Source organism: Perca fluviatilis, chromosome 6 (assembly GCF_010015445.1).
Source record: "Perca fluviatilis chromosome 6, GENO_Pfluv_1.0, whole genome shotgun sequence".
Classification (NCBI taxonomy): Eukaryota; Metazoa; Chordata; class Actinopteri; order Perciformes; family Percidae; genus Perca; species Perca fluviatilis.
Window position 1 is genome coordinate 6,934,147 of NC_053117.1, and position 16,184 is coordinate 6,950,330.

Sequence of the window (16,184 nt, forward strand, 5' to 3'; positions counted from 1 at the left end):
AGTGTATTAATTTCATATTTAATCACAGTTAACTTATAATATTAGCCTACTGGTGAAAACTGGATTTGTATTACACCTATAATTTCATTTAGGTGCAATCCTGTGGGCGAAAAAGTAAACTATAGGCTACTAATCCCATTCTGAGGCTGCAGCACCATATCATTAACAGAACTATAATGTATAATCATTCATTTATTTTTAATGGCTCTAACTGGTTTGTGTCTAGGGAACACTACAAAAACGTTTAAAAAAGTCACTTTTCTGACAGCTCTACATACAGTGGCTTTACTATTACAGTGTGATCCACTACTAAGGCTGAGCAATTTTATCGATTCTGCGATATAAATCGATATTTCTTTCCCCAAGAAAGTAACGATTTTTAACCCGCGAGTATCGATACATAAGTCCCATTCAAATCCCCCGTGTTTACCCCCGTTCGCGTTGCAGGAAGAGCGATTTGGTCAGCCAGCCGCTAGTGTCGCTGTAGAGCAGCCAACGTCAACTGGCGGCCCGCCGCCAAAGCTTTTAGTCTTGCCCGCAGAATAATCATGAATTCACAAAATGTAAAGAGGAACAAAAAATGTGTTCTGTTATTCATCATTTCAAGCATTTAGAGCAAAAACCCAGCCCCCTGTATTTACATCTCTATTCACATGCCGGAATTCTGTACAGCGATGCCCGAGCTCCACACACACAGCTGAGCCGAGATGTGTGTGTGTTAAAGGTTAAAACACGCAGCACCTGACTGGGAACGATACAGAGTTACCAACGGCCAACGACCAATCTGGAGCTACTTAATATGCACGTGAATGACGCGATCGTTATGTTCGAGTGATGATGATGATGATGCTGGTTGTATTATTTTGCAACAACATCGTTTCATTGCAAATGAGGCATACATGACGAGTGCACAGCCTGGTTATCAGTCCATTCATCATTAAAGCTGGGCTTTTGGCTTTTCCAGTCAACTTTTTGCTTCAGCCTCTTTGACAGTGACATGTTTCCCTGACAACAGCCTCTTTCTGCAAGCATTTTCCACCAATTTTCCATAATCACAGACTTTTAACCATCACTCCTCAGTGAACTGCCTCCTAGTCTGAGATCTTTTTCTAGTTAAAGAGCCAGTTATCATTATGGAGTTTCCATGTTTTTTAGGAGTTTGCTCACACTAATACATGTAAAAAATATATATATATATCATTAATTCAGTAAGAAAGTGAAAATTTCGAACAAGAATAGGCATATTAGGTATAAATTAATTTTATTTTCTTTATTTGAAAGTCCGGCCGCCAGAGTGCTTAGAAAAATTCTGAAAAAAATGTAGTTGATGATCCCTGCTGTAGACTCTCTGTCCAATCAGAGACATATATTGTGTAATTGAGGTTTTCAGTTCAATCAATTAAATCCAAGTAAATGGAACACTCACAAGATGTCACCAAAATCACTCTGTCCACTTTAGATCTTTCAGAAAATGATGCAAGTGTATCGAATTATATCGAATCGAATCGTTGGCTGAATATCGTGATATATATCGTATCGTGAGCTGAATATCGTGTATCGTATCGTGAGATTAGTGTATCGCTACAGCCCTATCCACTACACTGTTTTAAAGAAAACTGCCGTTTGCAAAAAACGTAATGCGACACAAAGAATCTGCTGGGATGTTAAAGCCTGTCCACGATGGTTGATGTTAGTGATATGAGGACGGATAAGGTACCTACATATCTAATGGACTGTGATAAAAAATACCTCTCAAATCGGTTATGTGGAAATGAAAATACATCTATAGTCGGGACTCAATATCATCTCCCGACGTAAACTCTCTGTGAATTAATACAGCTTTTTCATCAACGGGATCGTCGACAAAAGGACATGACACATTTGAGAAAAAAACGTTTTATAGTCTGCCTAACATAAACCAATAAGTTTTTTTGATTCTTGCAGATAAACTGCATTAAAATGCACCTGATACAGACTGAATGGATGAGACTGAGAGAAACTCAAGGTTTTTTTTCTCAGTTTCTCTCAGTCTCCTCCCTCTCAAGGTTTCTTGAAGAAAACCTGCTCACCACCAGGTCAGGTTCACAGGCTCAGTTACCATAGTAACTGACACTGAGGTTAAGTTACCTCTCTTTCTGAAACGGAAAACCCAGAGTTTCCCTCATCTCAGGATTAACAAACTCAGAGTTTTCACTAAACCTGCTTTCTGGAACGGGCCTCTGAGTCTCTGTGAATGTGAGTTGACCATGTGTTCAGTGGACCCCTTTTATGTATGCATTTCCTATGTGAAGAGGGGGTATTACCTGTTCCGTCAGGAGTGGAGCGCACAAACGTGGGCAACATCTTGACAGCAGCTGTGGGGTTGGTGTCTCTGCACAGGCCTTTGTCCATCTCTCGTCGAAATCTTATTGACAAATCCATCAAAGTCTTATCTGACAGCTGAAACTGGTGCAGGTATTTGTCCACCTAAGCCATTGTAGAGAGGAGAAACCGTTAAATAATGCAAGCTAAGAAGTCATATAAAGCATTACAACAGTGAGTAAATAAAATACAGTGTATTGTCATTAAAACTACATTGTGTAAGAATTTCTCCCATCTAGTGGTGAAATTGTATATGACAACCAACTGAATATTACTTTTAAGCCCCTCCCATTCCGAGTGCACTTCAACTCCTACGGTGGCCGAACCCGAAATTAGCTCTTAGTATCTCCATCGTTTACACGCAGCTGTTCCAGCCACTCCAATATTAATTTTGGTCTTGTTGCTTTGCCGTCGCGTTGTCGTTTTAATTCTCTTTTCTGCTTCCCTGGCGAGGAATCTCCCCCTTGCACGCTGCCACAGAGTGTAAAAGCGCGAAAGGCGGATGTATGTCCCTCTTTGGCTAATGTATTTTAAAGATGGAGGCGCAACATGGCTGCCGTCATTCGAGCGGCTCGCTCGTATGTATTCTGAATGATTCTGAATGTCAGATTCTACGCTTACGAGAATACTTTGATTAGTTGGTGGAATTAATTACACATGAATGAGCACATATTTGTGAAAGAACAAAGGGTTTTTTGCTAAGAATCAACCAAAAAAAAATTACACAATGTAGGTTTAAATAACCTACATTAGAATTAAACAGCTATGCATTGACTAAATATAACCTGCATCACAGCTTTCTTTAGAAGGGTTCATATATTTTGCAACCAAGTTTCATATAGGCTACTGTCTGTAGCCAATACCAGTCCAGTAGCAAACCTAAAACAATGCAAAACAACCTTTTATGTTGGCTGAAAAGCAGTTCTGCTTGTATTGCTGGATGAAACATAAGTGTGGATAGTTCATTTAAACTGCTGGTCGCTGTATTTGATGCTGCTCTGTAGTTAATTTGTTAAAAACGCTGAATCACAGCCGCAGTTTTCTGATTCCCTCTTTTTTACAGTACTATCAGAACTGGATTCCACTGCTAGTTCAATCTCACTTTTAATATTTAAGTCAATATCTGCAACCACTAAAAGTGGTTACAAAAGGTGCTTTACAAAATTTTGTACTTAAAGATATGGACATTTACAGAAATTCAGGATTTTTTAAATAAATAAATGATGTATGCCAAAGAATGGATTTAAAACAAGATACAGAATTTTAAAAAGATTTATCAGTTTGCTTTCTATGTCACCTTGGCCATATGGTCTGACCATGTATCTAGGCAAAACATTCAACAAATACCTTGTATACTAAAGAACAGAAGGCTCTGGCTCGCAGGCACAAACTGTACGTACTATACTACAATCTGAAACTAAAGATAGTGGGTATAGCAGATGTTGACAAAATGAGGTGCGAAGGCTTTTCTGGATGAGACCATGGAAACCAGATTTTCCCATCTGTACCATCTGTCCCATCTTTACGCTTAAAACGTAAAAAAGGCCCAGTCTACTACTGATATGTTTTGTCTGAAACAGCAAGTAAGCTAGGGGTAAGGAGCGAGAGAAAACTAAAGTTTGGTCAGGCCTTAACCAAAAAAACAGGAAGAAATGCCATGATGTGTTTCAGGTGACACTCTTCTACTTTTGTGCAAACAAAGGTCAGCATTCTATCTAGACTGTACTACCTTGTTTTAGACTTTCAAAATTCCTTCCATTCAACCATTATTTAAAAATGAATAAGTAACTGTACTATTTTAAAATGCTAAGATGTCTATCAGTGATTGCACAAGAAGATATTGTACTGAATAAGAAATCAAACAATAGATAATTGAATATAAATTATAACAAGATATATGCAATGCAATGACAGGAGTTAAGCTGTTTGCAAAGGCCTTTTTATTACAGTAGAATTTGTCATAATAGCAAAGGAGAGGCACTGGTAGATGGTTTCATTTAATTAAAATGTCTCAGTAAGCCGTGGCAGCGAGGCAGCATGCACAATACAAACATCTAATTTTAGTTCAGACATCAGTGCTTTGATTATTTATGTGCTTTTCCTACTGTTGTAAATTGTAAACCTGTCTTGTGTGTAAAAATAATAGCCTAATAATAAATAACTTTATTAATATAGCACCTTTAAGAACTAGGGCTGCTCCCTCTTAGTCGATTAGTCGACTAATCGGTCGTTTTGGTCTGAGTCAACTTAGATTTCTTTAGTCGATTAGTCATGTTTTATGCTTTTTTCATGCTGAATGACTTATTTCCAAGAAATGTACGAGCATATCTCTGGTAAACACAAGAATTAAAGTGGTGCTTTTGCATGACTCTTTGGAGAAAATTTACAGATCTGTCGATTAAACCAACTAATCGATTAGTTGATACAATTGAATGAGTGTTAGTCGACTAAGAATTTCTTCAATCGAGCACAGCCCTATTAAGAACATAGTTTACAAAGTACTTTGACAGACAAAGCAATGCAAAGGCAGGATACCCAGGGGTCAATATAACAACAGAGAGCTGAACAGGGGGGCCAAACAACAGCAAGACAAAATTTGGGTCATTAAAAACAAGAAGACAAAAGAAGCAAAACATAGTAGACCGAAGGCAAAAAAGGGTCAAATCAATAAGTAAAATCAATAAATAAAATAAAAAAAGACATCACATGAAAGCAAGTGCCCTGACGACAAAAGAACGACACCTTAAGACTTCCGGCCTTCATGACCAACTTCATAGTCATGAAAGCTGGGTCATGACCGAAAGAACTACATCACGGAAACAAGCGGCTGAAATGGGTTTCCTCAGGAGGGTGGCTGCCGTCTCCCTTAGTGATAGGATGAGAAGCTCAGTCACCCGCGAGGAGCTCGGAGTAGAGATGCTGCTCCTTTGCATCGATAGGAGCCAGCTGAGATGGCTCGGGCATCTGGTAAGGATTCACCCCCAGGGCGCCTCCCTAGGGAGGTGTTTAAAGCACATCCAGCTAGGAGGAGGCCTCGGCGAAGACCCAGGACTGGGTGCAGCGATTCTATCTCCACCCTGGCCTAGGAACGCCTCGGGATCCCCCAGTCAGAGCTAGGGTTCAGTTCAGTTCAGTTCAATTTTATTTATATAGCATGTTTAAAAACAACCATAGTTGACCAAAGTGCTTAACAAGCTCCAAAAAGCAAAGAGATAATAAACACAAACAAAGCACAATATACAATACAACATAACTAACAGTAGAAAAAGAATAAGGTCAAGATATCAAAGTTCACCTTGAATTGAAAGCCAATGAATAATAGTGGGTCTTAAGCATGGACTTGAACGTTTCAACGGTCCGAGCTGTTCTTACATGAATAGGTAAACTATTCCAGAGGTTTGGTAGCCTGACTGCACGCAATAGGATAGCGCCACAACCAGGCAGAGCAACGAAGAAGGTAGCGGAGCTATATGGTTGATAGATTAAACTTTTGCCGTATCCAGTCGGCAAAACTCCGAAAAACATCTTCCTTTTTTAAGAATGATTTCAGTGCCGTTCTTTGTTCTTTTCTAAAAGAAAAGCTCAACTCCAAGTCTTCAAGAAGACCGCTGTTCCCAGCAGCAGCAGCCATAAGCCCGCCCACCGAATCTATACATGATGTGATTGGCCTGACCAGAATTTGGTTTTTCCAGCTCGCAAGCCAACGGAGAGTGTGCCTAGACCCCTCTGGCTGCAAATTAAATTTGCTGCCACTAGGGTGCGTTTAGATTTCTAGGCTAGAGGTTTGGAGCAGCCACTGAAAAGGCTTGTTCACCTTTGGATTTTAACCTGGATCTGGGCACATCGAGGAGCATCTGATTGGACGACCTCAGTGCTTTGGCAGGTGTGTGGACATGTAAGAGCTCTGATAAATAAGAAGGCGACAACCCATTTAAGATCTTAAAGACAATTAATACAATTTTAAATTCAATCCTGAAACAAACAGGAAGCCAGTGGAGCGTGGCCAAAACTGGTGTAATGTGGTCGCGCTTTTTTGTCCCGGTTAATTGGTTGGTTATCGTTTGGATTTTTACGATTCCAATGCCGAACCGGTACTTTTAACAACGATTCTGATTCCTGAACAGGTTCTTGAACAACTGAAAAGTGAATGGTTAATATGCTTTTACGTCCGTTTTGGTGAGCCCAGAGGGAAAATAAGGCATTTTAAAAGTAGCCTGCATTTACGGTCAGTAGCTAACTAATGGTAGACTACAGAGAAAGTGTGATATTTTATGTCCGTTTCGGAGCGATAAAGGGAAAATATTTCAGTCGACACATTAAATGGAACCGAAATGAGGAACCGAAATTTGCGTTCTAATCCGGTCCGATTCCTACCGGTTTCGCGCGCGTGCGCGCGCGCACACACACACACACACACACACACACACACACACACACCTTATTATTCATTAATTTGATTGAACGTTTTCAAAGATGTATAGCTAGAAAATATAAATGCAGTAGATACACACTACGTACTGCAACGTTACAGTAAGTAGCTATGTGCAATATTGCCTCATTATTGTGTCAGTTCAAACAGTGCCGTCCCAATAGATATATTAGCTAGAACAACTTTGTTCTAGCTGTATCTATGGCTGTCCCTTTCCTTCTGGAATTTTCGGCATGGCACATCTAGTCTGAGCTCACAGGCGATGTTAATTACGAGTGAATTTCCAGACAGAGTGAGAAGGAAAGCCCTTTCTTTCACCGTCTGTGAGGAAACCTAACTGCGTTGATAATGTTACATGCTAGGAGTTGGGCTACCAGCTGGACCCGTTTTCACGTTCACACAGTAGGGAAATTCATTCACATGTCCCGTCCTGATAGACCAAACGTCCACAAAACAAACCCAGTCGAGTGTTTGACACCAGTACTCACTTTATGCGCTTGGTCATCATGAAGTTCGGTACAGTAGTTAGCCAGCAGACTCGAAGCTAACATCTTTAGTTAGTGATGTGTAGCGACTTTATTTCCTGCTCGTCCTTCTGCTTTACACTTGCACACAGTTGAGCTACAAAGACAGCTTTTTTTTAAATAATCAACACAAAAACAATAGTATTTTCACCCGCCGCTTGGTTTGTTGTCGCAAAAACTCGGGAATTTAAACTGTAGTTAAAAGGTTAAAAACGCAGTCGTAACGTTAATAAGAAACTTCCTCCAGCTTCCTGAAGTTTGTAGTAGTTCCTCGACGTCATTCCGAATCGACGGCGCTGATTGGCTGCGGAGAAGGCGCGGCAAAATCTTCCTACCAAAATCATGGATGTATTTTAAGACTGTAATATTGTCCATGAAAGTACAGGGGAGTGGACAAGAAAAGTCTACCTTACATTAATAGCTTTGCAACAAATGTCACCTCAGTATATCCTTTAGTTTTCGGTTTGTGTTGCTAATTTGTCATTGCAATGTTGATTTAACTTATTATACTCTCTACTACAGTCAGCTGCAGTTTCAGGTTGCCAATTATGGCTTTTATATAAATATTTTTAAGTATTGTATACTATACTACTAAAATTGTGTACTTTTGTATTTACTTTTTTTGAATGCAGGACTTCTAGTTGTGATATAGTATTGGTATACTGTGTTAGTTTTACTCTTAAAATATTTGAATACTGGTTTGCAACATTATATTTTGTGTGTTTCAATTAAATTATGTCAAACATTGATACTGTATGTTTTAATAACTTGGTGCCACCTGATGCTAGAGAATGAGACATGACAGGAGGAAGGGGTGATATACGTACAGCCTACACATAAAAGCCTTTGAGGTATTGTACATGTCTCAGAAGCTGAAGACCTTGTGTGTTTGATTATACATTAGGTCAGTCTCCAGGCCTTACAGGCCTCACATATCCCTATTGATATATGATATTATATTTCACAAACATGGTCATGGCACCTGGGGGGGAGCTTGCCACTAAAGTTTCACAGAACTTCATTCCTTACTAAAGGTAGAGAACAAGCATTGCTTTTTAATTCTGTGTGGTCTTTGTTGTGCATCTTTTTTTTTTTTTCTTTATACCAGATAATGGCTCTAGAGGAAATAACACAGATCACAATAGTTACATTACAATTCATCCTGAGGGGGACCTGAATGTTTTTAACTTTCATAACTCATTTTCAAAGAAATTCATCCAATAGTTGTCAAGGCAATTCACTCAAATCGGGCGGCACAGTGGCTCAGTGGATAGCATTTCTTTCTGCAAGTTGGCACTGCAGAGTTTGAGCCCCAGTCCGGGCAGGGCCTTTCTGTGTGGAGTTTGCATGTTCTCCCCGTGTTTGCGTGGGTTTCCTCCGGGTGCTCCAGTTTCCTCCCACCATACACCAAGACGTGCATGCTAGGTAACTAGGACTACAGTTGAAAATTAGCCCTCTGGGTAACACTGGTGCATTTACAGAAATGTTGATTAATGTGCATTTTTCTTTTCTTTTTTTCACTATTTGTTCATGTAAGGTGTCCTTGAGCATAAAGGAGCCCATAAATAAAATGTATTATTATTATTATTATTATTAAGCACAATAAGCATAAGCAGCATAATATACCTATAGTGCTGGCTGATCAGAAAGCTGCCAAGAGTCATTTAGGTATACACAGACAAACCAACTATTTTAATATGAGGACTTCAGTAGCTGGGTTGCATTTGTTTAGTATAACATATTTTTTACATTCACATTGAATTGTTGATTAACATTTTCACCGGATACATACAATTGAAACCAATGGAATTTTCAAAAGGTTCCTCATCTTTGCTGCAGTTTAAATGTCTAGTTACAAATTATAGCTTTACGTACAAACCCAACACTTTTCTAAACGAGACCCAAAGCATTCACATTCAGCTAATCAATGTTCCATTCACAAAGAATCCCCATCCCCAGGGTTTGACTGCTCAACACCTTTTCCTTCTACTTCACTCAATCACTTTAAATCAACACAATCAAATGGCACAATCATCACAATCAACGTTTTTTAGGCCAAGGACCCCTTAGCTGAAAGAGAGACGGAGCAGAAACCCCCTACTAATATTGTATTAATTGAGTTGCATAATTCAACTGGGCCTACAATAACGTGTGTAGCCTAAGGCCTTTACACATAGCTTTCATGGTGCATACAATACTGTCACGAACCGGGCCGCACGGCCATGACAAAAAAGGGAGATGCACACAACAAAGAAAAATTAAACTTAAACTAACGGGTGGGATGTGTGATCAGTGAGTTCAGTAAGATGAGTGGGTGTATGAGTGAAAGAATGTATGTGTAGTGTATGGTGCAGCAAAACAAACCAAACAGCAACCAAGGCCATGGTAATGATGTGTCAGCGAGAAGAGAGAGCCCAACTGAATCCAAGAGGCTTGTTTTTGACATATTCATATATTTATACATCATGTTTTAATGTTAAACACATGTGGCACAGAAAATCCTTAAGCTTAACTGTATCTGTGGATGGCTACTCTAGTGGCTAGATTACATACAGGCCAGTGTAGAACTTTGCATTATTGCATTGTTTAGCCAGAGCAAATCTGGTGCTGAAAACCCAGAAATCTCCCACTGCATTTTGTCATTCTGTCCCAAAAATAATCTGGATCTTAGCTCACAGATGTTTTTTTTTTTTTACTAAATCTGCTTAGTTTATAAGAAGAAGAGTCTACAGCCATGGTAGCAGCCCTATGAGGCTGTACTTAGGCACAGCAGCGCTTTGAGCTAAATACTAATGTCAGCATGCTAATATGGTCACAATAATAAGGCAGCTATAATATTTAACATTTCTCTTGGCATGCCAACATTTGCTAATTAATAATAAGCACAAAGTACAGGTGAGGTGGATGGGAATGTCATTAGTTTTGCAGGTATTAGGTCACAAACCAAAGTACTGAGCAAAGTGACATTTTGACCAGATAATGGCTCTAGAGGAAATAACACAGATCACAATAGTTACATTACAATTCATCCTGAGGGGGACCTGAATGTTTTTAACTTTCATAACTCATTTTCAAAGAAATTCATCCAATAGTTGTCAAGGCAATTCACTCAAATCGGGCGGCACGGTGGCTCAGTGGATAGCATTTCTTTCTGCAAGTTGGCACTGCAGAGTTTGAGCCCCAGTCCGGGCAGGGCCTTTCTGTGTGGAGTTTGCATGTTCTCCCCGTGTTTGCGTGGGTTTCCTCCGGGTGCTCCAGTTTCCTCCCACCATACACCAAGACGTGCATGCTAGGTAACTAGGACTACAGTTGAAAATTAGCCATCTGGCTAACACTGGTGCATTTACAGAAATGTTGATTAATGTGCATTGTCCTAATCAAATAAATAATCAAATTCCCTAAGAGCATCTTTCCTTGATTCCCTTCAGCATCAGTGTCCGTCTGCCTATGGCGTTATATATGTGCTTCATTCCTGAGCGAGTAATTGTGTCAGGATCCGGCTGTGACTGACTGCCTTTGTGCCACTCTTGTGGCCATTTTGTGTATTGTGTTGTGATTTGTGCTTGTTGCTGTGTTCAATGTGTTCTGTAGGTACCTAAGTTGTTGAGTCAAAATAAGTGTGGGTGTTTTTGTTTGGGGGGGGGGGGGGGGGTTTTGTGTGGGGGGCCCCCCCCGCAAACAGGTTGATTTTTTTTTTTTTTGGCGCACGGAAATTTTTTTTGCAAGCACATTACATTACATTTTGAACAGAAATTAACACTCGCAAAAATAATTTTGTTTGATCAAACAAAGACCTATTCCGTGCTCAATAAATGTATTTGCATGTTTGCTATTATCCATATTAACGTGCCCCCTCACCCCTCTCACGCAGTTTACTCATCTGCCCTCACAAAAACTCTTTCTCTGTGTGCAAGGAGACGCTGCTGCGCTCTGGTTATGTCTCACTCGCTCTCAACTGCTCAACTGCTCAACTGGGTGGCAGTAGCTCAGTCAGTAGGGAGTTGGGTTGGGAACCGGAGGATTGCTAGTTCAAGTCCTCATACGGACCAAAGTATGATGGTGGACTGGTAGCTGAAGAGGTGCCAGTTCACCTCCTAGGCACTGCCAAGGTACTCTTGAGCAAGGCACTGAACCCCCAACTGCTTGTGGTGCCTTTCCATGGGCAGCCCCCTCACTCTGACATTAGTGCATGTTTAGGTACTGAGCATGTGTGTATAATAAATAACAACAGAGTGAAAATATTGTAATTTCCCTTGCGGGATTAATAAAGTATACGTTATTATTAATTCTTAACACAGCATTACAAGTGTACCACAACTCTGAGAATTAAAGGTCAATTCTGGTTGGCTGTTTGTCTCAAATTAGACTGCAAGTAGCAGGAAACACAAATCTAGGAGGAACAGTGTTTTTCAGTCAACACCTGTTGGTCAGCATACTGGAACAGCATATACTGACTACAGTGGAGCTGTTCGACTAACGCTACTGGATTAAAACACATTTCGGTCAGTACTTTGTATTATTGACTTACAGTCCCCACTAACACTGAACGTTTAGGGAACATTGGGGAACGTTAGTTTCTGGTTCTCTAAAGGTTAGTTTGAACCAACCCAAAAACAAACGTTTAGGGAACGTTCCCTCAGGGTTATAAAAGGGTTCCCTAAACGTTAGGGGGACCAACCAACTGAAACGTTCTCCTGTGGTTGCACTGTACTGTTTTTGGTTGTTCTGAGTGCTGTTTTGAAAATGTTGGTTGGCAAATATGTACATCTTTTTAAACAAGAAAATTATGTTGATTTAAGAGAATCAGAAACCACTATTATAGCCTTTTTAACAGTGACTGGCTTGCCCAGCTTGTTAATAGCCAGTGCATGTTCATTTTAGCTTCCAGTTTGTTAGATGGCACCAACATTTGGTCTAATCATAACTGGCCTGGCAACCCATATTTCTACCTTTTTCTGAATAAATATGCCTAAAATATCTTTATGTAAAGGGAAACATTACAATCCAAATATAAAAACATAATGGAAAATATTGCAGTAAGGCTGTCAGGCATTTTGTATTGCTTTCATCTATTTATTCTCCTTTACATCGACTTTTCTAATTATATCTGAGTCAGCACACATGTAGCTTAGGCATCATTTATTCTTCCCTCTATTGCATCTTTTGTTGGGGAAGTAACCTTAAATGTGCATATGACAATTATTCACCTCAGTGATACATTATTCATTTAATTTATTAATAAACCTCTGGACTGTAATATTTCAGATGTTTGAGCAAGATTTCTGCTCATGTCCAAAACTTTGTGCACATTCAAAATATAACTCATCCCATCTGTGTTCTCTGAGATTTGGAGTCGTGATATTTGGTGAAAAATAAAGTTATGATAGGCTATTACGAGAATAAAGTCACTATATTTCAGAAAATAATCTACCTGCACCATAGCCTGCTGTGCATTACGTGACTGCTCTGCTGATACGTTAGATCTCAGACCTTCTGACAGACGCAGAACCCCGTTTGAGACGTTTAGGGAAGCTCTACATCGGAGGTGGAAACCCGAAACTTATGGCAGAAATGCACGGAGCACAAACGCAACACATCTGCCGCAGCATGTCGACAGCAGAGCGCGTCCATAAACCTGAAGCTGCACAGCTTTTTACAGCGAGAATGGACACAAAGAGACGTCCGGTTTCATATTTGTCAGTCAACTTTTCAAAATACATTCGGGGCTACATTCAAAACATTCGGGGCTGAAGCCCCGGCAAAATGTTTGATGCTGAAGGAGACGGAGCTGAGCACCGGCCCAATTTAACCTCTGCATAGCCTACATTTGAATATTTTTCATAACAATACAAAACAAATTGATCAAACTTGGCTGGGCGGGCCAGTGAGTAAAGTGGGCGGGCCAGTGAGTAAAGTGGGCGGGCCAATGAGTAAAGTGGGCGGGCCAGTGCCGCCCTGGCCCATTACTGGCTACGCGCCTGCTCCCGCCAGCGCAGAATTGATCTATACCAAAGAATTTCTAATATAGACAAGCTTTGTCTATAGACTTAAAAGTCGCATTAACTACGATGGCTTACGATATTATGGCTTTGTTCAGACTGTTCCAGCCCAAATCCGTTTTTTGGTATATCAAGATTCTATCCAGATTGATTTTAGAAAGTCTGAAAGACAGCAAAAAAACACATTAAATGTGATTTTGCAAAGGAGGTGGTTGCATCTCAGTCCGGATGCGCTGACTGTTCAAACGGAGCCGCTGCAAAATAGCCTCAGGAAGGAACTTGTTTTGGTGGAAGATGTACGTTCAAAGGTTGTTTGAGTCGTGCAACAGAAAACTCCGATTGGACCATAGACTGTTAATATTAATTAATAAGAAAAAATTTTGTTTTATAAAATACTGCGAGAAAAAACATTGTGGCAGCTCTTTATTAACATAACACAGGAACAGATGAAAGCAACTTTTATAAAACTATAAAATGACATTGAACACGAGGAGGACAGCAAGTGTTCAGTGTTACCAAAATAATATTTCAACCCATGCATACTTACAAATTACACTTTATTGTAAAGATGTGCATAGATTATTATTATATTTCTACTCCTGTTTTTTTTTCCTTTTCATCCTTCACTACACCCTTTCTTTATTTGCTTTCACTCTACATTCCTCTGTCCTTCAATTTCTTAACGCTGTAGTGTGCGACTATTTTTTTTTATTAATGACCGGCTGTTACATTTAAGCCATTGCCAAATGAGTTGATACAAAACTAATTAAGACTATCAGCTCCAGAAAACTCTCCCTGGATTTCTCAGTATGGCTATGTTTACAAAATGGTGTAGTCCGGCGAGTGATGCGTTTTGCGCTATGGTTTTACGTCACCGCGAGAAAAGACAACAGCAACATTTATCTTGGAGACGAAGAGGACATAACAATTACCAGATAATGACCTCTTCTGAAAAGTCCATGATTTATTTTTTAATCCTCCGTGTCCTCCTTTATTTGACGGGATAAATGCTTTCAGCAACTGCGTGGAGTTGGGGTGGGGGTGGTGAGCCATCACCGAAGGCTTGCGTCATGTGGATGCACTGCCAGTGTTGTTGTCGTCATTACCTGGAATTCCTCATGGGGGAAACTATGCGCTGTAGCTTTAAATATATTTGAAAGCACACGATTTCCCAAAACTGGGAAGCCTACGGTGGTTTCCATACTTTTTCCTGTCAAGGACCCCTAAACTGACACAATTTAGACCACAGACTCCCATTAGATCTGACAGGATTGTTGCTTTGAGATGTTTTATTACAAAATGTTTATGAAACCCATGTAGTGCATGAGCCAGGGGGGTTGATCGGTATCATCGGGGGGACAAAGGCTCATAGTGATTTTTGGCAAGGTATACACCCCTAGTACTATAAAAATCACGATAGCAGTGCAGGGGTGGTAGCCAGTGGTGTAGTCTAATGTATTGTAGTGGGTATACTGTACTGTATATAAATATATTGGCCTATTCATATGGGCCAGAATCTGCCTTTGGGGGAGGGAGGCATATCATAGTGGGGGGTCTGGCTTATTTTGAGCGTCTAAAGACTTAATTTCCTGCATTCAGATAACTTCCATGAACCAATTTACGGTGGGAATACCTTTATTTAGCCTATGCGAAGAAGAAAAACACACATGACAATTCAAAATATATAAAAAATACAATGGAAAGTATGTTGTTATGTCATTGTGCATTTTTAAGTGGGTATATGGATCCTGGAGTTTTCTTAATGGGTATACTGCGTCTACCTGCGTATCACGTAGACTACACCACTGGTGGTAGCGAATCACTTTTTTTCAGCTCATGAAGTTACTAACCCCCTAAGATAAATTCCGTTTTTGAAATCTGGTGTATATCTGGTTTAGGCTCATGGTAGGGATATTATCAATATTTTATAATATGGTGCTTGGTATCATTGGAAAGGGGACCTTTTAGGCTTTCATTTAAGCCCAGTACTGAATCTGTCTGACAATCACAGAGGTCACATGACTTCTTTAAACCAGAAATAACACACATTTTCTCCCAATTTCCGTCTAAACTGTATGCTTTCTTTTATCCCTGGTGCATTACAGAACACCAGGGACACAAAACTCAACAACTTCAATACTCAAGGCACTCTGATGATTCAGAAAATGTACAATATACCCATACTATTTATATGTGAGAGCCTTAAATTAGACTTATGCAGCCAGCACAGGTCTTCAAAATAGAATGGTACCAATAGAATGGACAAATAGAATACCCTATAAGTCCAGGGCCAAATGGCCTCTTTATTCATGTACAGTTGTAATAAAAAGTAATTGTTTCAATAGTGTTGTCAACATAACACTTGTAAGTGGTTTAACAAAATGCTTCTATCATGTATTTTGATATTCAGCCACTTTCAGTTAGAATGTCAGAAAGTAGCTCATGCACGTAATGTTGATGGATTTTGACAAGGTTTTGTCAGTTTTGTGAAAAGATGATAGGTTCAGTTGACTGGTTATAACAACACTACCAACTATGCCATCTTCAATCAACTTCCAATGAGTTCCACGGGTATTAAATGTAAGTTACAAAATACTTTTTATCTGCTTATTGTCAGGATTGATGGGAATAGAAGCGGTATTAAATTATAGCTATAGTAGGGTTGTGCGATATATATATAACGCAATAATGTTTGTTGTTGTGTAACGATGTGCAAATTGACCTTTTTCGAGTATTTAAATTACTTAGAAAATAACACTTAAAAACACGGATTGGAAGCGTTCCAATCCGTGTTTTTAAGTGTTATTTTCTAAGCATTTTGTTAAACCACTTACAAGTGTTATGTTGACAACACTATTGAAACAATTACTT

General features: G+C 39.7%; 1 protein-coding gene across 1 annotated transcript in view; it reads right to left on the reverse strand.

Annotated features, from left to right (window-relative positions):
- The window catches only part of hk2 (hexokinase 2), a 46,535-nt gene extending 38,945 nt beyond the window's left edge, over positions 1-7,590 (reverse strand). The window contains exons 1-2 of the mRNA XM_039803522.1: positions 7,279-7,590; positions 2,304-2,466 (exon numbers count right to left, since the gene is read on the reverse strand). Coding sequence (XP_039659456.1) covers positions 2,304-2,466; positions 7,279-7,341 — 226 coding nt within the window. The 5' untranslated portion in view covers positions 7,342-7,590. The remainder of the gene's footprint in view (positions 1-2,303; positions 2,467-7,278) is intronic.
- Positions 7,591-16,184: the final 8,594 nt, after the last annotated feature.